The sequence below is a fragment of the Mauremys reevesii genome, linkage group 10 (genome assembly GCF_016161935.1).
Source record: "Mauremys reevesii isolate NIE-2019 linkage group 10, ASM1616193v1, whole genome shotgun sequence".
Taxonomy (NCBI): domain Eukaryota; kingdom Metazoa; phylum Chordata; order Testudines; family Geoemydidae; genus Mauremys; species Mauremys reevesii.
Genome location: NC_052632.1, coordinates 53,591,955 through 53,618,849, shown reverse-complemented (window position 1 = coordinate 53,618,849; position 26,895 = coordinate 53,591,955). Strand labels below are relative to the sequence as shown.

The 26,895-nt window shown below is 48.0% G+C and overlaps 1 protein-coding gene and 1 long non-coding RNA gene across 8 annotated transcripts; one reads left to right on the top strand and one right to left on the bottom strand.

Annotated features, from left to right (window-relative positions):
- The first annotated feature begins 344 nt into the window (after positions 1–344).
- NAA60 (N-alpha-acetyltransferase 60, NatF catalytic subunit) lies at positions 345–25,485 on the top strand. Of its 6 annotated transcripts, none has more exons than XM_039490505.1 (9): positions 7,918–8,055; positions 12,392–12,654; positions 14,019–14,038; positions 14,695–14,810; positions 15,664–15,793; positions 16,572–16,668; positions 18,495–18,729; positions 20,344–20,530; positions 25,221–25,485. In XM_039490505.1, exons 4-8 carry the CDS (start codon positions 14,701–14,703, stop codon positions 20,498–20,500), a joined length of 729 nt encoding a protein of 242 aa, XP_039346439.1. In that variant the 5' UTR covers positions 7,918–8,055; positions 12,392–12,654; positions 14,019–14,038; positions 14,695–14,700; the 3' UTR covers positions 20,501–20,530; positions 25,221–25,485. The 6 variants fall into 6 exon arrangements, with proteins under 6 accessions (XP_039346438.1, XP_039346439.1, XP_039346433.1 ...); XM_039490499.1 differs by having other exon boundaries at positions 21,221–25,485; XM_039490502.1 differs by having other exon boundaries at positions 7,961–8,055; positions 12,432–12,654; positions 21,221–25,485.
- LOC120372943 lies at positions 2,916–8,137 on the bottom strand. Of its 2 annotated transcripts, XR_005585288.1 has the most exons (4): positions 7,006–8,137; positions 5,483–5,641; positions 3,569–3,961; positions 2,916–3,402 (listed from the first exon to the last, which is right to left on the bottom strand). It is a non-coding gene; the product is annotated as an uncharacterized LOC120372943 (long non-coding RNA). The 2 variants fall into 2 exon arrangements; XR_005585287.1 differs by having other exon boundaries at positions 2,916–3,961; positions 7,006–8,068.
- Positions 25,486–26,895: the final 1,410 nt, after the last annotated feature.

Genomic DNA, 26,895 nt, shown 5'->3' with positions numbered 1-26,895 from the left:
GAAGCTGTGCTGAGGACAAGTGGGTTTTTCCCCCTAAAAAGGCTGAATTACAGCGAGTTGCACTAAATGGGGCGGGGAGGGGAATCTACCACTATCCTTCTAACTACGCTCCGGCGGAGCCCTCGCCCAGGAGTGAGCTACAGCTGCTTGGGGCCGGGCGCGCTGCAGGGAGCGACTCCAAGGGCCGGGCAGAGCCTCGAGGCTAGCGCTGTAGGGGGGGCGGCCACAGGCCTGCAGCCGCCTCTGACCGGCGGGGCGCTCACAGCACTGGCCGGACCCCCGGCCTGAGAATCAGCTGGCGCGCATGCGCAAACAGAGTTCCGGCTAAGACGGCGGTCCAGCTGTCACGTGGGGCCGGGGAGCCTATGGGGCGGCGGCTTGCTGCGGGGTCGCCAGGAGGAGGCGTCTGGGCCTGTGGCCGCGGCTCCTGCTGGTTCCTCAGGGGCGGCCCCGCAGGCCCGGAATGTGCTGAGTGACGCCGCCGCGTTCCCGCCGCAGGCCGAGGCACCCGCCCCCACGGCCGAGGTGAGTGACGCGGCGCTGGAGCCCCGGCCGCGGGGACCGCCAGGCTCGGCCCTGCCTCAGCGAGCCTGAGGTCCGGAGCCTCTGGCCCGCCCCGAGTCCGTGCCCCGCGGAACCGCCGCGCCCGGAGAGCGCGGGAGCCAGCCGCAGCCGCGCGTCCCCCGGCCCTGCGGGGCAAGGAGCGGCCTGGAGCGCCGGGGTCTCGTGGCGCCGCTTCCAAGCGCGTAGTGGTTTGTCCGCACACGGAGCTCTCCCTGGCCGAGCTCGCGTCTTGTAGTGCCAGGCTCCTGGTCGGGGAGAGTGACGCCGTGTGAACACGCCCTTAGTTTTGGTTCCAAATGTTCCTCTTGTGCTGTGGGAAGAGGTAAAGGAAGCGACTTCCGAATCATGTGTCGTGAAACAGCCCCATGTCTTCAGTGCTGGCACTGGGATTTCTTGATTCCCTGCAGAGTCCCCTGTCAGGCAGCTCTGTTCGTCTAGATTGTATCAGATCAGTGGTCTGATGCGGAGAATTCAAGGATCACACACTTCCTGGAATCCATTCCTCCTCTGGTGTCACCATTTCATGGATCTTATTGCTGTAATTTGTAAGCTTTTTCTAGCCTAGTCTGGGACGCTTGTTGCTGTGATACAAGTATCTTGGAATCTAGAGTTAATGGAAAGATTTGGGCTGATGAATGTGGGTCAGGTCTGTAGTGATTTGAGACAGAAATGCCTGAGTTGTAATCCTAACTCGGTCACTGAGTCATTATGTAGCCCCGTGCAAGTCACTTTGGGTCCAATTTTCAGAGGTGCTGAACACGTGCAACTCCCATTGACTGCAGTGGTCCAGTTCCTTAGAAAATCAAGCTAATTTCTTTGTGCCTTGCCTCATTTGTAAACTTGGTAGTAATACTACTTCCCTGCCCTAGAGGGGTGTGTTTACTTAATGTTTGTAATAGTGGATGTGTTTTTTTTTTTACTTACTATTGTTCAGTTTCATAGTTGATTAGCTATCTGGTATGAAATGAAAGCTTATGCCCAAATAAATTTGTTAGTCTGTAAGATGCCACAAGGACTCCTCTTTTGTTTTTTGTTTTGCTGACACAGACTAACACGGCTACCACTGAAACCTATCTAGAATGAGTGTGACAACTTAAATCCTCATTGTCTAATATAAACTTTAGTGTGAGAAACAGAAAAGATCTATAAATGAAGTTTTAAAGGGAATTGCACCTTGTCTCATGGTTAACTATCTAGGCAAAGAGGATGGAACTGATTTTAAATTAAGCATTTCCTACTGTTTCCTGCATAGTCACTTTTAAACACTGATTCGTGGTTGGAAGTGCTGTTTGCTGCTCTAGACTACCAGGCTATACTTTGGTAGCTGCTATAAGGTGCAACTTTATTTTACCTATAATATTGTGAAGGGAGAGCTTGCTTTTAAAATTAGATTAGGCAGGCAACACCTACAAGTTTTAAGGTATATTCTCATTCTGAAGGGTTCACCCCCCCCCCCATATTGAGGTGAAGCAGTTTTATTTTGTCCATTGTCTTTCAGTCTGAAGGATCTCCTAGCATTTTACAATTTTTCAGATATTCCTGAGCCTGGGATTTGTGGCTGGAGTAGATCCCTCAGCCGCATTTGTTCTGTTTTTTTAGTATGATTGTATTTTAATATGGCAAATACACAGGTGTGTTTTTTGTTCTGTATGTATCTATACATATATGCAAGAATTTCACCCTCTACTGAAATGCAGCCACCTGGGGTACATTGCTGCTTTTTTTTAATGGTTCACAGCAATGCTACAACAGACTAGGACTAGGGATGTAAAATATTAAATGGTTAACCGATAAGCATCAGTCTTATGGTTAGTGTATTCAGTAAACGTTTAAAACAGATTGGTAAAATAATTTCATGACATTGTAATACCTAATGCACACATTAGAAACGCTGCAGCAATACCATTTCAAAGTGTATGTGGAACTAGGTTCTGCATTGTTAGGACCATTGCTATGGAACTGGTGTAACACTTTGGTAGTGTTAAATCTTCAAACAGCATCATGTAGGTTATTGTGATTTTTGGTAACTACTTTTCCATAGTGAAGATGGAGCAATCAAAAAGCAGTAATGCCTGGAATCATTTCACAAAAATAAGACGGTGCAGTTAAATGTAAACTGTGTAAGATAGAGCTGAAGTATGCAAACAGAACTGGAGCAATGCTGAAGCTGAAACATCCCTCTGTTCATGTGAAAAAGAAGGCAAAAATCAAACAACACTGACAGTGTTTGTTTCTGGCAGTTCAAGAAAATGCAACACACAACATGACGAAAAACTGAGTTGTTGTGCAACATGATCACTACAGATATGCTGCCTGTAAGTGTCGTCGAGGATACAGGTTTTCATGCATTGATAAGTTTGGTAGAATCTGAATACTGTGTGCCTGTGAGACAGACTATAACCTTGTGACTAGAGAAGTGCTATGAGGACTGTGTGAAGTCTGTCCAGGAAAAATTGGAAAATGCCATTAAAGTAGCTTTCACCACTGACTGCTGGACAGCATTCACTACAGAAAGCTACATGACTGTCATTTGCTATTATATGGAAAATTGGGAGATTCAGTCTGCGGTTCTACAAACTAAAAGTATGGCAGAATGACGTGTAGTGGAAAACTATGCTGAAAAATTAAATGCTACAGTGGAAAGATAGGGTCTGGCAGGCTGTCTTGGCGTGTATACACAATAATGCAAGCAACATTATGCTCGCCAACACACAGAGGTATGTTACATTGCAGCTAACCATAAATCATGAGTTTTCTTCAAGTAGCGTGGATCGTGCTGTTGCAGCTGCAAGTAGACTAGTTGCACACTGCCACCACAGCACTGTGGCTGCAAAAGCTCTGGAAAGAAAACAAACACAGCTTCAGGGTAAGTGACACTGTCTGATTCAGTCATGTAAAACTCACTAGAATTCATTATGTGGCATGTTCAGTATATGACTCAGTGAGCAAAGGTAGGCATAACAGCTGCGCTTTCAGATAGCCCTGTAACAAAACAATCTGATACCTGAACACTTCAGCTGCAAGATGAGCACTGCTAATTAGTAGAGGATATCTTATTGCTACTTTCCACTTTAAAATGCGCTACAACTGCCAGGTCTGCTGAACAGTCAGTCTTATCCAAACTCCCCTCAGAAGCGACACTCCCGTTGAAAATGGAAAAGTCACTGATTTCAAGGCTGCTGTTTGTCACTCTCTGGAGCATCGCATGAAACCCAATGATCCTGCCAAACCTGCACTTATTGCCTCCTTGTTAGATCCACATCATAAACACATGCAGTTTCTATCGCTGATTGTCCAGATGGCTGCTAAATCAAAGCTTCTGCAACTTGCATTGATGTTAGAAATAGAAGAACCTCCAAGTGCCATGGCTGAACTGGATGAGCCGATAGAGCCAGTGCTGAAAAAAATGCGTGAAACTGAGAAGAGTGCTGTAGTGAAGCTTTTAGGTGAAGATTATACCAATGAGGGAGAATGCAGTAGAAAATGAACTGGAAAATTACTTCAGGGAGCCTTGTCCTTCATTGGAATGCAGTCCATTGGTGTGATGGAAGGTCCATGCACAGCGTTTTCCAAGGCTTGGAATGCACATACCTGTGTATTCCAGGATCTTCTGCCTATAGAACCAGGGGACGGCAAACTGCGGGCTGCGTGTGTGTGTTGGCGGGGGGGGGGAGGGGGGCGAGAGGGTCAGGGCTGGGGTGCTCGGCTCAGCCCCCTGCCCTGAAGGGATATGCCCTGTTCCACCCCCCCTTCCCCCAAAGCCGCGTCCTGTCCCGTCCCTACCTCTTCTCTGCCTCCTCTACCAGCTGCGTGCACGCTGCCGCTCTTCCCCCTCCCCCTCGCTAGGGCCATCAGCTGATTGGCGCAGGGAAGGAGAGGGGGAGGGGCAGGAAAGCACCACGCTGGGGGAAGAAGCGGGGGAGGGGAGAAGCTTGGCTGCCGCAGGACCAAGCTTACGCCTACTGCCCCCGCAAGAGGGGGCGGGGGGCCGGGACTGCGGCAGCGTGCCACTCAAAATCGGCTTGCTTGCGGTAGGTTGCTGACCCTTGCTCTACACCATTCTTGATTGTATAGATCTCTATCATATCCCCCTTTAGTGTTGTCCATTCCAGACTGAACAGTCCCAGTCTTTTTATCTCCATACCAGTAATCATTTTTTTGCCCTTCTCTGTATCTTTTCTATTTCTAATATATCTCTTTTGAGATGGGGACCACCAGAATGGCATGCAGTATTCAAGGTGTGGGCATACTGTGGATTTATATAGTGGCATTATGATATTTACTGTCTTATTATCTATACTTTTGCTAATGGTTCCTAAGGTTCTGTTCACTTCTTTGACGTTCACTGCACATCAAGCGGGTATTTTCAGAGAACTATCCACAGTGACTCCAAGATCTTTCTTGAGTGGTAACAGCTAAACAGTTATGTTCCCCATCCAGAGCAGCTATGCCCAGTAATGAAGATCCACAGTAATTCTCAAGTCTGGCACCCTCCACAACTAAAGAATGACTTGTAGCACTGACTGATTCAACTGTCCATAAGAACAGAATGGCTGGATCATGAGAAAATCAGGATAACATTCCCTAAATTATAGGATCCACTAACCTGAAGAAATCTAGTTGTTCTTTACCCTTTTATCCACCCTCATTTCCTTCCACTGTTACCTCTGTTCCACTTTTCCAATGTTGTTAGGCCTGGTCTACACCTAAAACTTAGCTACATTGGTCAGGGGTGTGAAAAATTTCACACCCTGTGTGTTAGTTAGGTTGACCTAACTCTCCACTGTAGATGCAGCTAAGTCAATGGAGGACTTCTTGGTGAGGTGGATTTACTTCAGTGAGGGGAAAAACCCCTTCCATTGCTATAGTAAGGATATTCGGTGCAGCAGCATAGTTCAGATCAGGGAGTTGTGCTTACATAGGATCCCTGTGCTCCTGCTTCTCTGTTGGCTTGTATGCTTCTCCTCCATCTCCTGACCCTCGCTTGTTGCTATGCTCCCTTCCTCTCCGCTGCTGCTGATGCAAATTGCCACGGTCACCTTGTCTTCAGGAAACCCCCTCCAGCTGCAATTGATTCCTGTTAGACAGTTGAATTTAAAGTATAAATAAATAAATATTTGGTGGGTTCCCTTATAACTAATGCACATTGATGCGACAAAAATCTGCTTCCTAAAACCAGAGTTATTTTGCTAAACTTTTTATATCACTGAAGGGGGAGGCATAAAATGAGTTTAGATGCACATGATCTTTCCCTTCCTGTATTTTTCACAGCTTTTCTGCACTGTTTAAAATTCAATGGCACCATAACATGTTGTATCCTCCTTCTGACATCTGTAGGCTTAGGGGAATTATTAAGCCCCTTCCACTAAAATTTAGATCAGTGCCATTGCCCAAAGGTATAAGGGGAAGGAAAACAATTAATTGTCTTTTTCAAATGCATAACTGCATGATCCAGACATGCAACAAAAAATGTTGGTGAAAAGGGAAGTTGAGAGTAATGAATATAAATCAGAAGCTAGGAATTATAGAAAATTAATATGGGAAGCAAAGGGGCATAAGGAGAAATCTGTGACTGGCACAGTTAAGGACAAAAAATTTAGGAACAAAAAAATCCTAACAATGGTACTGGTCCGTTACTAGATGGAAATGGTAGAATGATCAATAATGAGAAAAGGACGAAATGTTCAATAAATATCTCTGTTCTGAATTGGGGAAGAGGGGAAATGTCTAATGACATCACAGTACTCGTTCCATTCCACTAGTATCTCAGGAAGATATTAAACTGCTACTAAAGTTAGACATTTTAAAATTGTCATGTCTGGATAACTTGCATCCAAACTGGTTTAGGAGCTTGTTGGACTGTTGGTGGTGGTGGTTCCTCTTTTCCCTCCTCTCCCCCCACATAAGCCTTGGCACACTGGGGAAGGTCCAAACACTAGAAGAAAGCTAATGTGCCAGTAAATGGGATGACCAGATAATTATTGGCCTGCCAATCTGATCCTGGGCAAGATAATGTAGGGGCTGATATAGAACTCTATTAATAAAGAATTAAAGGAGGGTAATGTACCGCCAAGTAACATGCAGTTATGAAAAACAGATCCTATCAAACTAACTTATCTTTTTCAATGAGATTACAAATTTGGTTGATAAAGGTGGTAATATTGACATAATATAGGTGGACTTCTATAAGGTGTTTGACTTGGTACTGCATGACATTTTAATTAAAAAACAAAACCAAAAAAACCTAGAACAATATAAAATAACATGACACACATTAAATGGATTAAAACCTGGCTAACTGATAGGTCTCAAAATGCAATTGTAAATGGGGAATCATCATTGAGCGGGTGTATTAGGGTTCCACAGGGATTGGTTCTTAATACTTTTTAAATTTAATCTGGAAGAAAACAAAATCCTACTGGCATGCTTTTCTTTAGTTACCTCTCCTGGTAACTTGATCCATTTGTTTCTCTCCCTTGTTGGCAGTAGCTCTTCTTGAGTATACTTTCCTATGAATTTCCAGACCCATCACCAGTGGAAACAGTTGTTTTTCTCTCCAGTTACATGTCCTTGGAGAACACTGAAACCCTTCCCAGCTGCTGTAGAAGGAGCTTGAGGGTTACATACAGACAGACCAGACTAAACTTGGCTTCAGGAGTTCCCAGGAGGCAAGATACACAGGGAACAATTACGCAAACAGCACAAACCAGAAGGTGTAGTAATAAAATACAAATACTGTACAGTATTTCCGCTGGAGACTGCTGCTGAATGTTGTGAAATAATGTAACTGGATGAGTATGTCCATGCTGGCTTTAGCGTAATCTCTTTTACCTTTGGTATCTTGGCTCAGAGACATGTTAGGTTGTCATCTTTCAGAATGCACAGGATCTGCCAGACTAAAAAGGACCAATGATCCTTCTAGTCAAGTGTCCTTTCTGTCATAATAGCAATATGGGAGGTAGATGTAAAACCCTTCAAAGTGTCTGTCTGTGAATACAATGCTGTTCCAGCTGGTAATCTGCTGAAGTCTGAGGATTTGATGGCTCTTGTAGTTGGTAGTCTAGCTGGTATCATTACTATGCTGTTCCTGCTCATATGTGACCAGTCCTCTTTTGAAACTTACTAAGTTATTTCCTTTAATATCCTGAGAGATGTTAAATATAGGCTGCATAAAAGTAGTTTCTCATCTGTTTAAATGTGATGTTTTTAATTTCACCTGCCCTCTTGAAGTATGGGACTGAATGATGGAGCAGTAGCTGGGCCAAACCTGAATGGCATTGCAACCCTGTGCACCATGTCACAATGCCGCTCAGTGTGAGGGCCCAGGTCAAACTGCCCCTCTTGCCCCTGCTGGGGGGGAGGGAGGGAAGAGGAGGGCACTTCTGGGGTATGCACAGGGCGTGATGGGAGGGGCAGTCACAGGCAACCCAAGACCCTTCCTGTGATCTACTGATGGAGCCACCATTTGGGAAACACTGCCCCAGGACTGTTGTAAGCTTTTCTGGGTGGGGGAAGGGTTAGCAAAGTTTTATTCTTAAAAGTGAGATAACTGCAGAAAACACTAATAATAATACTCAGTAGTTTGGTATAGTGCTTGCTATGTTTTCTCCAAAATTGTTCTCCAAAATTGTTCCCAAGGACCTCAAGGAACATGTTGTTCCCAGCTCCCTGGAGGATTGGTCAGCACTGAATGTGCTGTCAGAGCAGCTCAAACCCAAATCATTGCTGCAGTTGCTTGCTTCTCTTTATTTGACAGCCATAGAGAGCTCTATGTAACTGAAGTGATTTTGTAATCATGACGGTGTTTTAAATCGCACACCCTGCACAATCACAGCATGGACTGGAATTGAATCTCTTCCATCTCAGGGTATGGCTACACTTACAAATCTGCAGCGCTGGTAGTTGTAGCGCTTGTCGTCCAGCTGTGCAGGGCCAGCGCTGGTGTGTGGCCACACTCACAGCTACCAGCGCTGCAGTGTGGCCACATTTGCAGCGCTGTTGGGAGTGATGAATTATGGGCAGCTATCCCAGCATTCAAGTGGCAGCAACATGCTTTTCAAAAGAGGGGGGTGTGGGGCAGTGTGACAGGGACCGGGAGTGGATTTTTGGAACTGACACTGTGCAAAATCAGAAAATTTTCCCACCCCCTTATGTTAACTGCAAACAGCCTGCATCCAACATACTCTCTTTCCCCCCTCTGCCCCCTCCCCCCGCTTCTCTCAAGCAAAGCAAACACTCAGCCCCTGTGAATCACGCAGGGAGGAGGATCTCATTTGATTGTTCACAGATTGATCACAGCAAACAGGAGCTGATAAGCAGCTCCTAGCAACGGAGCTCCGGAGGTTCACAACAAAACAAAGAGAGGCTGCATAACAAAACAAAGGGAGTAATTTAGTTAAAAGCATTCTGGGATACACCCTTATACCCTGGAGGCCAATAACAGCGCTGGTGTGTGGCCACACTTGATGACCAGCACTGCAATCCTTATTCCCCATGCTGAGTGAGGTGTACGGCCAGCGCTGCAGCCAGGGAGTTGCAGCGCTGGAAGTGCCCTGCAGGTGTGGCCACTTACTAATTGCAGTGCTGGAAAGCCTCCACCAGCGCTGCAACTAGGATCAGAGGTTTACTGGAGCATCTGTAAATTGGGCAGAGCCCCCTCTTCAACAGTAGGGGATTATGCACTTGCTTTCACACACTGTTCTTTTCGGTATTACCAACCCCAACCATTCAAAAATCACGAGTTAGCCCTCTAAAAATTAGAAAACTGGGTTTAAAATCTTTGGTTTAAAAAAAAAAAAAAGATGGATTTTTTTTTTTCCCTTTGGCCTTCTGATTTCTGAGCATTTAGGTTGTACTCTATTCATGTTCCTGGCTTTTCTCTAAATATGAGAGCTAGAAGCTTTTTTGAAAGATGTGGAGATTTTTGGTTATATGAACCTGGGAGCTGAGTCTTTAAGAAAAACACCAAATATTTTGAAATTCACAGTAAAATTGTCAGAGTTGGTAACCACACCTCCTGCGGCAGTATAACTGACCAAGATTGCTCAGTGGCCTGTGTGAAATGATTTTTTGGCCTCTCTCCGCTTCCGATCGAACAGATATCTACATTACAAAAACCACACTTGAATTAGCCCCCTCTTAGCAAATGCATCAAGGATGAATGGACTCTGGACCATGTACTCTCCTCTTTGCCAAAGAGATGAGCCCTCCAATTTGTGGAAGAGCCACGGTTGGGGACACTTTGTGTTTCTGCTCTGGCTGTACCCATTCTGTGCATAGGGCTGTGAGACAAGCAGCTCTTCATTTAGAGAAACATACCAGATGGTGGGATCATGTGTATGCTCTTGCTGGCCCAGCTGGGGAAGCACAGACATAGCCTTCTGCTTTGGGGATTCCCTCAGTGGGATAATATCAGGATAATGTTAAGTCAGGGGTTCCCAAACTTGGTTCATGGCTTGTTCGGTGTAAGCCCCTGGCGGGCCGCAAGACACTTTATTTACCTGAGCGTCCACCGCACAGCTTCCCACAGCTCCCATTGGCCAGGAATGGCGAACTGTGGCCATTGGGAGCTGCGAGCGGCCATCCCTGCGCACACTCAGGTAAGCAAAGCATCTCGCAGCCTGCCAGGGGTTTACCCTGAACAAGCCACAAACCAAGTTTGGGAACCCCGGTGGTAGGTCAGACTAGATTATCCAGTGGTCCCCTATGGCATTAAAATCTATGAACGTGAGAGCATGATCCTCCCGGGTTTCCCACAGTGTTACAGATGGATCAGTAATTTTCCTGATTCTTAGTATTCGTTGGTTTTGTTGTCTGTCTCCTTGTTACTAAACTACCATGTGCTGTGGACCAGCCCAGTACAAGGAGGTTAATGGTGGTCATTCTATTTCCAGCAAAACAAAATATAGACTCCGGGATGCTTTGTCTCTGGGGCACCTTTATTCTAATCCTATACTTAACTATACTTTCTAAAGATAACCTTTTTCTCTATACCATTACCTGTGGTAATGTACCTGTAACCAATCAAAGCCACGAGACAAAAGGAAAAGGGCTTCTGTCTTGCAGTTGGGGTCTTTGGTCTTTACACTATCACTGGGCTCAAACAAGTTAATGGGATGACATCTGATGGATGGGTGGAGTGACTGCAATCAGAGGCTTGAGTGTCTGCATCCTGTCTCATTGCTCATTCTGAATCTGTGCATGCCATCGTTCTGTGAGTGCCCCACTCATGAAACATCCAAGTTCATAGGACAGGGTTTCTCAGACTATTTTATGCTGTAGCTATAGACCAGGGGTCTCACACTCAAATGACCACGAGGGCCACATGAAGGCTAGTTCATTGGCCTGAGGGCCACATCACTGACGCACACCCCCTCGCTGCCCCCAGCCCTGCCCCCACTTCACCCTTCCCTGCCCCATTCCAATCCCTTTCCTGAAGTCTCCACCCCAACTCCGCCCCCTCCCTGCCCCCAGAGGGTGCATGAGGGGTGTGGTGGGAGTTCAGGACAGGGAGTTGAGGTGCAGCAGGGGGTTGGGGTACAGGCAGGGGGCTCAGGGTGCAGATGGGGTGTGGGATGCAGCAGGGGGCTCAGAGCAGGGAGTTGGGGGGCGGGGTACAGGAGGGCTTTGGGCTCCAGGGTGACAGCAGTGCACAGTGGGGCTAGGGCAGGCTTCTGGCCCTGGTCCCCGCTCCACTCCGGGAAGTAGCTGGAACCATGTTCCTGCGGCCGCTGGGGGAGGGAGGACGCAGGGCTCTGCATGCTGCTTGCTGCGCCTCCAGGTACCTCCCCCGCAGCTTCCATTGGCCGTGATGCCCCGTTCCCAGCCAATGGGAGCTGCGGGGGGGGCGGTGCCTGGAAGCCAGGGCAACACACTGATGGAGCCCTCTGCTTCTCCCCCGGTCTCAGGGACGTGATGCCAGCTGCTTCAGGGAGCGGCGCGGGGCTCTAGGAGGGCAATCCCATGGGTGTAGTTTGCCCACCCCTGGCCTGGAGGTAGGCTGGGGGGGGCGGGGGCGGGCGGGGGCCACTTGGCAGGCTGCGTGTTTGAGACCCCTGCTATAGATCATGTCTTGACAGAGATTATCTGGGGGACACCACCACTCCCCTCCAGCTCTATGCCTTCCTGAGGGCAATTTGAGTCACTAGGACAGAATTAGAGAGATCAGATGAAAATAAATTTACAGCAATGTGGTGGGTGTGGCTGCTTGGGTACTTCCCTTTCTTTTGTGCATCTGTTTGTCTCTAGGGGCATGTCTACACTTGCCATTTAAAGCAGAAAAAGTCCCCTTTTTTTTTTTTGCCCAAAAACCCTGGGAGCGTCTACATTTGTCAATGACTTTGTGAAGTGAAACTCATTAGGTAAACAGACATCCATCCCTTCCCCCTGTAAAGCCTCTGGAACTTTGAAAATCCCTTTCCTGTTTTCTTGGCAAATACTTTTTATGGCCAGGTGACAAGGCCTGCTCCCCGGAGCAAATGATTCCCTGCTTGGAGCAATGCTGAGCTACTGGAGTTGATCAGTGTTTGGGGAGAGGAGGCTGTGCAGGGACCCAGGATGCCCCCCCATCACCTCCACCCCCTTCACACAAGACCCATCCTAAAACTGGAGAGAGCTGCCCTGTGGGATAGCTGCCCTAGACCGCTGTTCTCATCCAGGGTGGAAGTGCTGCTAATGTAAATATTCTGATGCCTGAGGAATTAAGGGAGTACACAAACCAACACTGTATTTTCACCCGTGAAATTTACAGTGCTAAAACTCTGCAAGTGTAGATATACCCTAGGATTTTTGCAGCCCCCATTATGTCCTTCACTGCTTTCCCTTGCAGTTTTGCTGTTCTGATATTTGATCACTTGAATTTGACCCAGAGAAGCACCAGACAAAAAGAGGGAGCCGTCTGGTTTTGAGTATTCATCAAACAAGAAATCTTGAGAGTCCTGAATTGGATTACAGCTAGTAGAAGGCATTGCTTGAAGTCCTAAGAAATGCTTCATGATTGTGACCGAGAGCTCCACAGATCATCTAAGAGCTGCTGTAATAGGAAAAAACTCTGAAGCTATAGGATCCTGGAGAGGGGAGGGACCAATAGAGGTACTGATAACTAAAGATGGCTTGTGGGGATTCAGATTAAACAGTTGCTGTTCATTCATTTCTTGTTGCTCTGGCTCCGCATAACATGTGTACTACTGTAGGCCAGTGGTTTTCAAACTTTTTTTTTTTCTGGCAACCCAGTTGAAGAAAATGGATACCTATGGCCCGGGGAGCTGGGGATGAGGGGTTTGGGGTGTGGGAGGGGCTCAAGGCTGGGGCAGAGGGTTGGGGTGCAGGAGTGAGGGCTGCAGGGTGGGACCAGGAATGAGGGGTTCAGGGGTATGGGAGGGGGATCTGGCCTGGGGTAGGGGGTTGAGGTGCAGGAGGGGGTCAGGGCTCTGGGCTGGCAGTGCAGGCTCTGGGGTGGGGCTGGGAATGAGTGGTTTTGGGGGGGCTCAGGGCTGGGGCAGGGGATTGGGGAATGGGGTTGGGGCATGGAGTTACCTTGGGTGGCTCCCGGTCAATGACGCAGTGTGGGTGTTAAGGCAGGCTTTCTGCCTGTCCTGGCACTGCGAACTGCGCTGTGCCCCGGAAGCGGCCAGCAGCAGGTCTGGCTCCTAGGCAGAGATGCACAAGCAGCTCCACACGGCTCTTGCCTGCAGGCACCCTCCCCTGTCCTGTGTGCAGCTGGTGTTTGGGGTGAGGGCAGCACGCAGAGCCCTGTGGCCTCCTCCCCGCCTAGGAGCCAGACATGCTGCTGGCTGCTTCTGGGGCGCAGCGCGGTGTCAGAACAGGTAGGGATTAGTCTGCCTTAGTCTGGCAGCACCGCCGACGGGACTTCTAATGGCCCGGTCAGTGGTGCTGACCAGAGCTGCCGCTACCCAGTTCCTTACATTCCACGACCAAGTACTGGGTCACGACCCGCAGTTTGAAAGCCACTGTTCTAGGCCACCTGCCACTTGGCATCTTGTAGAGAACGCTTGTTCTGACTAGCAACCTGGCTCTGTGCTTCCTTCGTGCATACCAATGTGCATGTTTGCTCTGCCACCTATTGACTGCTTTATTCCCTAGTACTTAAATACATTTGACAATATTGTCAGAAAAAACTTTCATTTATAGTTTTGCTATAATTACACTGATTCTGGGGTGGGAAAAGATGGTGGTGTCAAGGTTTGTATTTAAATATTCCCTCCTGGGTGGATTGATTTACATCAGTCACTTAAATCCTAATTTAAATCACCAAGTGGAAACTTTTTGATTAAAACTGATGATTCAAATCAATATTTCCATTTGTACTTCCTTTATTTTCTAAAGAAAAGTGCTTCTTATTGGTTCAGAATTTTTAAAACCTGTTAATTTACAATTAAATAGAGCCTTTACACTGGATTTGATACTTTTTTTTTTTTTTTTTTTTTGCCATTTAGGAGGGTACACCATAACTAGAGTAAGTATCCATGATGAGTGGAATCATAAATACTAATATTTGAGAACTGAGCCAATCACAGCTCAGGTACAGAGAAGCTGTAACATAGGAATGTGAGATCACCCAGGTGGGCTCAGCGGATGATCCTGATGAGATACAAAGATGGTGTCTCCTGGAGTTAGAGGCCAGGTCTCAATGCCTGTGATGACTTTGCACGTCTCTTGCATCCAGTAGCACGGGCCTGGATCTCCCACAGGCTCAAGCTCCTAATATAGTACATGACTTATTGTGCCATAGTTATAAAGCATGACCTCCAAATTTGAACATTTTCCCCCTAATTCTGGCTTTATATAGAAAAGCAGCCTTTAACCCAAAGCTTTTTTGGTGGAGGCTCATGGATTCAGCATATATTTTTTTTTTATTTAACATATTTTGTACTAACGTCAGATTTAATTTTAAACAGATTATTTTTAAAAGAAAAACTAAATCAATTTTTTTTTTAAATTATGATTTTTATTTCCCCGTGCCATGCAGAACTCAGATTGGCCTAAGAATGACTTGCTTGGCAGTGAAGACTCCCCCTAGCCCCAGTGTTGCCTTTTTTCCAGATACTAACAGGTCTCAAACCTGAAGCTTTCAGGTGCATCTTTCCTAATTTTCTTCCTTTTCCTTTGCAGGTGTGAATGACAGAGGAGGTGCCCCCAACTGCAGTTAGTGACATAAACCTGCGTCTTCTCTGCCACGATGACATAGATGTAGTGAAACAGCTCTGCGGTGACTGGTTCCCAATAGAGTATGTAACACTCCTGGGGAGGGTGGAGGGGGCGTGCGGAGAGACAGTCTATAAACAATTAGTGTGAAAGTGTGGAGCTGAGAGCATAGGCAGGTACTGTGACAGCTGCCCCACATTCCGATGTACTTCAGTCCTGACCATCACCTACTGCCTGTCCAGTCCTGTGTCACCTATACAGCACTGCCAATTGTCCATCAGAATTCAGGGGGTCTTGAGAATGAACAGCAGAAACAGATAAACTCTCTTGTTTCTAAATAATCCCAAAGCCCCCACCAAGGGAACTGTGGGCATCTTATAAGGAGCTTTGTAATAAAGGGGGGAAATCTTGGAGAGGGCTGCTTCTCCCCCTTCCGCCGCCCCCCCCCATTAAGGGAATACTTTTGGGGGGAGGGAGGTGGGAGTCATGTTTCCACAAGAAATGATGGAATCCTTGTCAGTTGGGTTACTGATAGCATAGAAGGAAATTAGCCAAGCTTGGATGTGGTCCAGACACCTGGGTTAACACTCACACCTTTACAAAAAGTGCCATGGGATCTTTAATGATTACATGCACAGGCCTTAGTTTTAACTCCATCCGGAAGAGATTCCCTCCATCAGCAAAGCTTCCTAGCTTGGATATCTATTGACTCCTGTAGAAGAGTGCCACCTACTAGACTGCCAGCACTACTTCCTTCAGCATCTGAGTGTTCGTTGCCGGTCTCCCACTGAAGTCTTATTCTGGCCCAGCTTATGCTGTAACCCTGCCAGATTCCACAGGGTGGCCTGACTGCAGGCTCGTGGCTCAATTTGAAATGCTGTGTGTTCCCTAAGCATTCATGGATATTGCTCTTTTTTTTTTTTTTTCCCCCCCCAGGTACCCTGACTCATGGTATCAGGACATCACTTCCAACAAGAAGTTCTTTTCCCTTGGAGCCACCTACAGAGGCACCATTGTGGGAATGATAGTAGCTGAGATAAAGAGCAGAACAAAAGTGCATAAAGAGGTAGGCAAGCCTTAGTCTAAGATGAGATTACCTGCTCTGGGGCCCATTTCTCTCATTGCCTGGCTACTCATTTGAGCTGTCAAAAGACTAAATTTTTCAAGACCTTTTATTGTGCACCACCAGCAGTTCATTTTACTAAGCTCCAGTTGGTTACACCTGTGCAAACCCCATTTGAAGGCTGTGATGTTGCTGAGGGCATAACATGGCCTGTAGAACGTTGTATTACTATTGATGTGTAAGAAAGAGAATCCCAGCTTGACTCAGAGCCTAGAGTCTGTTTGCAGAAGCAGGAGTGGACGACAGGGCATGGATCACCACTGTCTGAAGACAGGATACTGGGCTAGATAGACCATTGGTCTGACCCAGTATGGCCATTCTTATGTAGAGTTGGCAGAAAAAGCACATTCTAGCTGGTAAACTGCTGACGTTTGATCTGGACACTCAAATGTGGAACCCCACAATGCCATTTAACACCTTTCAGTAAACGACTAAACATGAAACAAGTGTTTAGTTAACAGTTAACTGTGGAAGACATTAAAGGAATTAAATGATTACTATCCCCCAACTGGCAAGAAATATGAAAATAGCAGAAACCCCTCCCCCAGCCCAAATAGGTTCTTTCCTTTTCCTCCATTTAGGGGGCTGTGTTTATCTCCCCATTTCCAACAGCTCCATAAAGGCACCTGGGATAAGAAAACTCTTCTGTGAATAGATGCTTGCTTTGTTTTGACATTATACACATGTATCCTACTAAATGCTTTGTCATGTCTCTACTCAGGATGGAGATATTCTAGCTTCCAATTTTCCAGTCGATACTCAAGTTGCTTACATTTTAAGTCTAGGAGTGGTGAAAGAATTTAGAAAACATGGAATAGGTAAGAACACTCTAAATAGCTTTTCTATGTCTGTTGCTGAGCACCAATCCATTGTGTGGTTTATTTACCCCTTGTGACTCATGTTTGGTATATGGGTGAAGCTTATAGAACTAAGAATGCCTTGACTCTGCCCACTTCAGAGAGTAGCTTGCACACTAAGCTTGTATAGAACTTGTCATGTCTCAAGGAATTGGAAATAGGATACAGATTACATCACACTAGCTCACTGTTGCATCTACAGTGTGATTGAGAGTCCTTTCCATCTGGTGGCTGTTCAGTGGCCTTTGAAAACAGTAGATGGATCTCAGTCCCATTCCCAGTGGATAGCTGACCATGCTGAAAACACTGTCATAAACTGTCAAACTTGCTCGCAGTGCCAGCAGATCTGCTATGGACTGAATGGCTATGGAGACAGAATTCCTCAAGCCCATGAAGCTGTTCCCTCCAGGATGGGGTTAAGGCATGCTGATATTGATGGTGTGGGGGAGAAGGGGGAACTCATACTGTGCCTGTGTTGTGCTGTGGGGGAGAATTACAGGCCGCGGAGGCTGCAAATGTGTGACATCTTCTCCAGCTGTTAAAAAGTGGGGGAGGAACAAGAGGAACAAGAAGTAGCATAATAATGTGGATCAGAATGTGTCCGTCAAGCGAGTGCAGTGATCAGTGTGAACCCCAGCTACAGCACAACAATTTCACTGCCATGGGGAAATCCTAGAGTAAGAAGTCTTGCCTCTTTGATGTGGCAGAATGTACGCTTCAAGGCCAGATAAAAAGCTTTTCTTCAAGTGATTTGCACATGTGTATTCCACTCTTGGGGAGTGTGCACAGCTGGTGGAAAATTTTTCCTCAGTGGTATCTGTTGGGACAGCTCAAGCTTCCTCTGCTTTCACTCGCTACTGCATGCAGATATAAAGGGGGGAGCTGCCCCAGCCCCCCTCAGTTCCTCCTTGCTGCCCATGATGGTTGTTGGAATCTATTTGTCTTGCTTTAATAAGAACTCTGTGTGTTATAGTTCCTTGTTTGTATGGGTTTTAGTGTTGGAACTTTCACTAACCAAAGTTTACTACTTTCTTGGTTCCCCAATTTGGGGTTCCATTGTTGTGACTGAGGTATTCCTTGGTCCCTGGGCTTCAAGGCCTGTCTTTCATGTTCTAAACCAGGGGTGGGCAAACTCCGGCCCCTCAGAAGTGGCCCTCGGAAGCGGTCCTCCGGTGGAGGGGATGGACAGAGGGCTCCATGTGCGTTGGTCTTGCCTCCAGCACCGCCCCCCACAGCTCCCATTGGCCAGTAATGGGGAACCCCGGCCAATGGGAGCTTTGGGAGAGGTACCTGGAGGGGCAGCAAGGGCAGTGCATGCAGAGCCCTCCATCCCCTTTCTCCCAGGGGCCGCAGCCCTTCCTGGAGTGACACGGGGCTGGGGACAGGGCAGGCAAGCAGGGGGCTTCAGGGTGGGGCTGAGGGTTGAGGTGCAGGGAGTAAGGGCTGTGGCTGGGGAAAGCTCTGGGGTGGGGGTGGGGATGAGGGGTTTGGGGTGCTGGATGCCCTGGGGCTGCAGTGGGGAGAGAGGACACCCCGCAGCCCTCTCTTGCTGCAGCAGCTCTGGGCCGGGGGAGGGGCTCCTCTGGCCAGGCAAGGGGCGCCTCTCCCTGCCTGCCTGCATGGCCCTTGGCAGCCTGCTGCACGGTTGTGCAGCTTACAGGGAATTTATTCTAGGAGCTTTGTTCAGAGGCACTGATGGCTGGTGCAGAGGCTTGGCTGCACTCTCCACCCTGTCCCAGTAAGAGCACTGCTGCTCTGTGTAATGCTGTTCTTCCTTCCTTCGATAGGTTCCCTCTTACTTGAAAGCTTGAAGGATCATATATCGACAACTGCTCAAGACCACTGTAAAGCCATCTACTTGCATGTCCTCACCACCAACAACACGGCAATTAACTTCTATGAAAATAGAGACTTTAGACAGCACCACTACCTGCCCTATTATTATTCTATCAGAGGGGTCCTCAAAGATGGCTTCACCTACGTTCTATACATCAATGGTGGACATCCTCCTTGGACAATCTTATATCCTTTACCCTGGATTTGATTAGCTGCAGAGCGAGAGATTCCAAATACCATGTGTCTGGTTAAAACAAACCCTGCAAAGCAAGTCTGTTTGCAATTGACTGATTCCAGTTTAAGGGTAGGCTTCACTGAACTGGATTCTTTGCTTTCCAGAGGAGATTTGGATTTGTCTCTGACATGTTCATGCCTGACTTCCTCAGGAGTGCTATGGGATCTGTTCAGTAGAACAGTACATGTCTCTTGTGAGGTTAGGGATGTATATCTTTTCTACATTGGGTGACTGATGGTAATACAACTGTTTAGCTAGGACTAGGTGTGGATGGGCACTGTGCAAAACTCCCTCAACACAGCTCTGCTGACTGCACCTGAGGCAAGACCTACAGCTCCTCCCTTGCTATTCCAGTCCCGGGCTCCCCACATGGCTCTGTCAATGTATCTAAGGGCTCCTATATACTACATATGCTTTGCTGGCATAGCTGTGCCAGCAGAGCCCCCTAGTGGAGATGGAGTACAAACCAACACTTGTTCTGTCAGCATAGCTAATGTTGTTCGGGGAGCTGGTATAGCTATACCAACAGAAGCACCTTTCAGTCACCATAGTGGTGTCTACACTCGGGGGTTTGCCAGCATTGCTGTGCTGGCTAGAGGGCGTGATTTCACACCCCGTACGCTCCTAGCTGACACAGCCGTGCTAGCAACACTTAGTATCCAAAGCCTTAATCCCAACCTACAGCATCATCTTCGGATTTGGTCTTGGTTTCCACTTGAGCAGAGACTGCTCCATTGTGTGGTGGCTTCCACCAGGTGCCTTCCAAATGGTTTCACTACTGGATTGGGGACTTGAAGTCAGGTCTCAGAAATGAAGGGCTAGTGAGCTGTTCTCTTCCTGTCCAGAGAAGACAGGTAGGGTCTGCCCTTTGTTGGGTATATCAGAAACTTGCTAACTATTGTAGATCATGCAGATGGAACCTTCCCAATGCTAATGGTGTGTTAGGCTCCAAATGCAGCTGGAAGCATGCTATTCAGTAAGGTATCTTACTCCACTCTTCTGAACAGCTCTAGGGATTCTCACACTCCTCAGGGAGGCAGGGTGGGTACAGAACACAGATGACAAACTAAATTATAGGATATGCTTCAGGGTCAGTCAGTCTGGGGGGAGCGTAAAGCAGTCCCTTTTCCCTAACTCCTTAATGATAACCAGGGCTTTGGAGCTGTGCTCCGGCTCCGCTCGAGCTCCAGGCAAAAACCTTCAGCTCCGCGCTCCGGGCTCCGCTCCAAAGCCCTGATGGTAATGTTTAGTTGTAACTGAGCAATCAAAATGTCTGTTGCCAGATGGGCCATGGCTCTAACAGCTGGAGTGCTGTGGAATGAAAGTGATTATTCAGCTAAAGCATTTCCTGGGCATATTGTAAGGAGTGTTCCCAAAGTGTCTTACTCTTACTGTGCAGTACAGACTTGCTTATTTGTACCTGAGCAGTTACCTGGCCAGTGCTGCTTTGCCTGGCCTAGCGCTCATTTCCTACTACTGTCCTACAAGCTGCTGTCAATACAGTGTGTTTTAGGTTTTCTTACATTTCACTGTAAATATCCCTGTTGTCCTTAACTGAGGCTCACTGACTACCTACAGCATATTGGCTCAACGCTCGCCAGCCTGAGCCCATGTTCCATTCCTCACCGGATATACCGCCAAGCCCAGAGTCTCCTCCGCAGCCTGCTGCCATGGTCTGGCATTTCCGCAAAGAGCGGCATTGAATACAGCCGGACAACGTGACCTAGTCAGAGGGTGTCGGCAAAGCGAGAGGTAGGCAGCTGAGAATGGGGTTTACCTTCTCTCTGGAGCCCTGCAGTGCAACAAGCCACTGGCATAACAGATCCACCGTAGCGCCTGGGGCACATGAGGCAAGATGCCTAAAGCAAGGGTCACTGCAACATAGACTGTGTGCCTCAATGTACAATTCAGCCTCTTGGAAACAGCTAGAGCCCAGCTTCTGAGAGCGCTGCACCCCGGGATCCCTCTGTGAAGGGCTGTACACTGGCAACTATTTAATAATCTTGCCTCTTTTGTTATTGACTTCGCTCCTGCTACAGTCTGCTACAGTTGATGGCAGAATGCGTATTGACTTCAGGCCTTGATTCCCCTCCCCCTCCCCCCGAGAATTAACTTGATGTATTTATTTGAGCCCAGTGAATGTTGTTAAAAGCAATCTCCCGCTGCTGCAGGTGACCCCTTTCCTTGAGCATTTAGGGCAGCTCAGCTGGGCCCTGAGCATTTGAGCCTGTGTGCCCCCCCCGTCCCCCCTCCAGTTCTGCAGGGTCTGGAAATCAGAATAGCAGACTCCCCATTCTCCTCCCAGTGGTTCAAATGTGCAAAGCCCCAGCGTCTTAGACTGTAAGCTCTTCAGCACAGGGGCTCCCACTTTGTTCTGTAAAGCACAATGTCTGTCCTGTCCTTTCCATGGTTTTCAGACAGCTGTTCTCTTGTCTTTGATAGGATAATTCTTCCCTTTATCTCCTGAATCATCTGGCTCTGCACTGATTCCAGTGATGCGGGCTTCCTATCAACAACCCAGCCTCTTAAAATTGACCACTCAGCTGTGGATTGACTGAGATTTGGCAGACCATATGCTTGACTTGCTGCAGCCCCGATTTGCCATCTTCTTGGCCCAGAGTCCCAAGGAATCCTGTGTGGATTGACAGTCATTGCTGTCTTATAAGGGGTGACACTGTGCTGTAGGCAAGTGGCCCTTCCCATTACAGCTCTGTGTTTTACACCTCCCCTCCCTCTCTCCTTGCTTTTGGCCAGTACTCACATAGATGCACATAGTTGTACATGAGATGGACAAGGATGTAGTCATCTGCTTTGCCATAGCATAGCTAATGACAGGGATGCACGATAAGGCAATCAACATGCACTGACCAACCATGTTAGAGCCCACAATACATCAGAGGGCCAGGGCTGGAGTGGGCCCGCCATGTCCTCTCAGTCCAAGGGCAGATGGAAATGGGGCACATTTCTCTTGGGCTCCCATGCTCCTGCTGATGAGTCTGTGTTGCTGCTGGTAACACTCCTGCCCACTCACAGGAAGGAAACTGCTGCTGAGATGCCCAGAGAGAGTCATCACCCCATGACTTAAAAAGAAGCATCTGATTCACGATGCTCTAAAGTAGAAGACAGGGATTGAAATTGCTGTTTCATAGTGAAATATATGTATATAATATACTGTGTAGATCCTTCTGCCTTGAGTCTGAGCTAGAGCTCACCAGGATAGGAGTGGGGGAGATGTACAGAGTTATTCCTGTCGTTGGAGCCCTAGAGGGAAGCATGAGCCACCTCCATTCCCTCACACTGTCACTATTGGAACCTGAGTTAACCTCCCTCAGGCTGTTTAGGAATGAGACTTGTTCACAGATCGCTGCTTTTGAAGAAAATTAGCTGCTGCCCCACTTGTGTTTATAGAGACTGCAGGCCATGAGAGGTATGGAGGGGGTGCGCTGATGGGCAGCCTTGCTTGGTCCGTGCCAGGAGTTTGGTATTGAAGTCTCTGTGGAAGCTGCAGCGTGACTGTCAATAGTGAAATGCTTGCTTTGTTTGCACAAGACTTGTGCAGGACACTTGTCTCCCTATGTGGAGCTTGCCAGACATTGACCTCCCCATATACTGAATTAGTGTGCAAAAAGACCCCATAGCCACAGGAGGGGCACCTGAGTGCTAGCAGGACATTGCAATAGTGCTGTCCCATCGGCTCTGCAAGTGGGATCAGCTAGGACTGAGCAAATAGGAGCAAAGCATACACTGTGGGTAAATGCCTGGCCTCCTTCCAGCAATTGTCAACAAGCTCCTTCTTCCCCTGGCGGAGGCTGTGCCCCCTTGGCTCTGCACCCCCATCCCCACTGTTCATGTGCCCACTTTGAAACTGGGAGTTGGCAGAGGACGTCTTGAACTAAAGCTGGGGTGTTGTCTCCTGCTGCTGGCAGTGCGGGTAGCAGTTAACTAGGAGGTTACTACGGAGACAGGAACTGATGGGGTCTTACAGCACAAAGTTGGCCTCTTAAAGTAACTTAAATCTGCTGGAAGAATTAGTTCTCCAGATGTCACCTAAAGACAAGTCAATGTCTAACTGTAGAGGATAACTATCCCCTTGCTATTACCATGCCAGCTGCTATCTAAGTGGGGTGGGAATAGTGTCCTATCTTGTCAGAGGCGTCTGCCTGGCACTGCTAGCATCCTAGATAAAGGACAGTCTTGGCAACCCCCTCTTCAGGAAGCCCCGAGAAGCCTGTTTTTAATACAGAATGTGTGCTGCAGATACAGCTTGCACTCTGTAACCCTGTCCCATGTGGGGTGGAGCCAAGCCCAGGAAGCTAATGACTCAAAGGGAGAGAGCCTTGGGGGGGGGGGGGGCTGTGCAGCCATCGCTGTGTGTCTAATTGAGTGCTGTGAGGCAGGTAGAGCCCCTGCCTGAGAAAGAGGGCAGTGACCGACCAGCATGGGCTGGGGCCAGTTTTGTGGGGAAAATTCCAGTGAGGAGGGGAGATCTAGACAGTGCCATGCAGTGATCTTCACCCATTCAGACTGAGAATCAGCCGCCCTCCCCCACCAGCTCTGCTTTGTTTTTGTGCATGTCAAGTCTTTTGGCTGGGGGGCCCTTCTCTTGCAAAGAAGTTGCCTTCCCAGGAGGAATGGAATCTCTGCAAATGTATATGCACTCCCTGCTCTGCAGCCAGAGCCAGCCCACCCAGCAGGCTGGGCAAAATGACAGTCCTCTCCTCCTGACACTGAAATGTCTTAGATCCAGCTGGTAGCTGGTCCGGAGGTGACCGTTAAGCTCTTTAGAAGTGGGTTTTAGAAAGGGCTACTCTGAGCCAAGCCTGTTTCCTTGGGTTGGGCCGACACCTCCTCAGAGCAGAACTTCTCAGCCTTGTTCTCCTATCACCTTGTTTTTCTCTTGTTTCCCTGGCCCACCTGCCTGGTATGGATACCAGTGTGCTCTGTATTTTCTGAGGGGGGGAGAAGAGAAAACTGTTTCCTAATCATCCAGTGGAAACTTTTAGCAAATGTTATCAGTGTAAAGAAGTTCTAACCCAGTATTCATTATGCACTCAGGTGCTGGGCCACATGGGATGCTAAGGGCTGCAGCCCTTGTGGGACACATCCCTATGCTAATGGGAAGAGCAGCCGCCCTCTGATCTGCCCAGTCCAGGTCTCCAGACTCTGGCTGATTTACAGCAGCCTGAGGTTTCCTCTCCCTTCAGTGCCCATCTGCATTCTAGCCAAGAAATGCCATCCTGCTTCCCCTGTTGGACCTGTGCTGTTGGTGGTATGGGAGCTAAGAGGGTGAGGAGACTTGAGACCTCTGAAATAGACTGGATCTGCCCCTCACTGGAAACCTGCTGTCTGGGTAGTTAGGAGTGGGTGCCATGCAGCTTCCTCCTGATTGCCGAGACTTGTACTGCTCCTGGTTGGGCCTGAGTGGAATCTTTCTAGCTGCTGTGGGCAGGATGTGGAGGAAATGTGGACAACCTAGGACTGATGGACTTTTCCTGGGGAGGGGAAGTGACCCTGTGGAACCTCCTTGTTCACTCCCTTTCCCTATCCCCATGCATGTGTCCTAGTATTGCACTTGTACTTTGTGCGCTAATGAAGCGGAGGGCCACATGGCTGAGTTAGCCGGCTCTTCTACACACAGGAACCACAAGGGGGAGTGATCAGTCTGTTTGGGATGCAGCCACTGCATTAGCATATGCCACAGAGGAACAGATTCTCTAGCTGCCAGTAAGATCACCAACAATCCTTCAGTTGTGTGTGGGGCTGCCACAGAGGCACTCAGAGAGACTGGGTTGAACTCCTATTATAGACCCTTTGTGGAGAGGCCTTGCCATTCAGTTGTGTGACAGATGGCTTTATTCTCAGCGTGTTTTTACATGGGGACTGTTGGTTCTTCCCACTGTAAATGAGTTGGGTCCCCAGTGGAAAAACCCCTGAGCTCTCCCTTCTGTGCCAGTGAGATCTTCCCAGGCAGCGCAGCCATTGACAATTTGCTTTGGCCCAGGCTTGAAACTGTTCCTGGTAATGCTGTATAGAGGCTCCCAGCTGTGAAATTACAGGGGTACCTACTCAAGCCCAGCTCCCTGCCCAAGCAGACTTAGCCAGATGCTCCGTTTGAGCTCCCAATCATGTATCCTACACTGTAGTATTTAGGACAGTGAATATACCAATGTAAATGACCCTTGATCTAGTGGCTCCTGGCAGATTCCATTTCCTCACCTCCAGAGGGAGAGGCTGTGGTTTCTCAAAGCAGCTTAACCTAATTTGCAGTAACTGGTTTTGTATTTTTTCCCCTTGCATAGCTCATTTTTTAAAAAGTGTATACACTTGTGCTTGAGGAGTTAGTTGCTAAACATGCTTCAGTGTGCATTGGGTTTGTTTTCCTTGCACTTTACTCTCTCTGAAATGACTGTACAATACAGAATCTTTTTTCCTGTGGGCCTAGGTTTGAACTCTTCCAACTGTTTTTGTACCTGTGGCTGTTGTCCATTCTAACTCCCAATGCCCCAGCAATGGAGCACGTCCAGAGGAGCCAAGCTACTTGTCCTACCTGCGATGCCCCTTTATGAACTGTCCTCATTGCAAAGGCTTGTCAGCCACACATCACCCTGTCACAACCCTCCTGCCGCCTGTATTTATTGAAGAGCATATTGCTGCCCCGGTCAGCCTGTCTCTCTAAATGTCTTCAATTAAAATGATTTTTTCTTTTATGATTCTCCTGCTTGCTTTCAACTACAAGTCTGGATTTAAACTGCTGCTCTTGCCAATGGCAAGCACATTAGTGTGGTCTATAAACACAGGTGACAGGCAAAAAGCAGCTGTTCTCCTTGGAGCACTGGGTGAGACAGCTGGGCCATCCTCACAGACAAGGTTTGCCCCAGTCAGTCCTAGCAGGGAGCATTGCTGAGAGGCTTCAGGGACCCTATTACTGGAACAGTCATTTCCCTTCAGAAAGTGGCTGGGGAGAGCCCTGCCCAGGGTCAGCACAATCCTGTACACCTATTAATTTTGGTTGAAGTGACTTGCGCTACTTCCCATTGACAGTGGCATGTGGTACTGTTCCTGGCACTGTCAGGGCTCTCTGCATAGCAGCTCTTCTCTCAGCCTCAGGCCCATTTGCACCATTTTATCAGCAGGTCTCTCTCCTGGGGGGGTTAGTAAGATTCATAGTTCACCCCTCCTCCCCACCCTAACAAACACTTTCTGGATGCCTGCATTAAGGGGGTTGTATTGACAGCAGCATCTCACTGCTCCTGATCCAAGCACATCCCTTGGTGCTGCTGCTATTTTTGCCTCTCCCACTCATGTAGATTTTGGGGGGGGGGGGAAGGTATCTTATGTGGAAGTCATACTACCCCCTTCCTGGCAAGCATAACCCCAGCATCTACTCTCTCCAGCTCCATGGGGGCTGGCTGATAGAGACATCAAGTATTACATCTCAAGACCTTCCCATCTTCTCTGGTCCTTCAGTCAGAGCTCATAGAGCCAATAGCCTTAAAGGACCTAGGGGAGCCTCCCTTGCTGACAGTACCTAACCAGCACAAGTGTAATGGGAGGAGGCTTCTGCCTCTATTTCAGCCCCATTGTAGCTGTCACTGACCTCCAGTGAGGCCTCACCAGAGCAATCTGTCTGAACTAACCAGATCCTGTGTGCAGCCCTGCTGGCTGCCAGTTATCCTAGCCCCATAGCATTGGCATTACTCAACCCTTGCAATGAAGCTGGCAGGTTACAAGGACAGACTAATGGGGTGACACCTATCACTGTAGTGCAGGGGTCAGCAACCTTTCAGAAGTGGTGTGCTAAGTCTTCATTTATTCACTCTAATTTAAGGTTTCATGTGCCAGTAATACATTTTAACATTTTTAGAAGGTCTCTTTCTATAAGTCTATAGTATATAACTAAACTATTGTATGTAAAGTAAATAAAGTTTTTAAAATGTTTAAGAAGCTTCATTTAAAATTAAATTAAAATGCAGAGCCCCTCAGACCAGCAGCCAGGACCGAGGCAGTGTGAGTGCCACTGAAAATCAGCTTGCGTGTCACCTTCGGCACACATACCATCGGTTGCCTACCCCTGCTGTAATGCATGGGGATGACACACATGCTGCAGAGAATGTCCA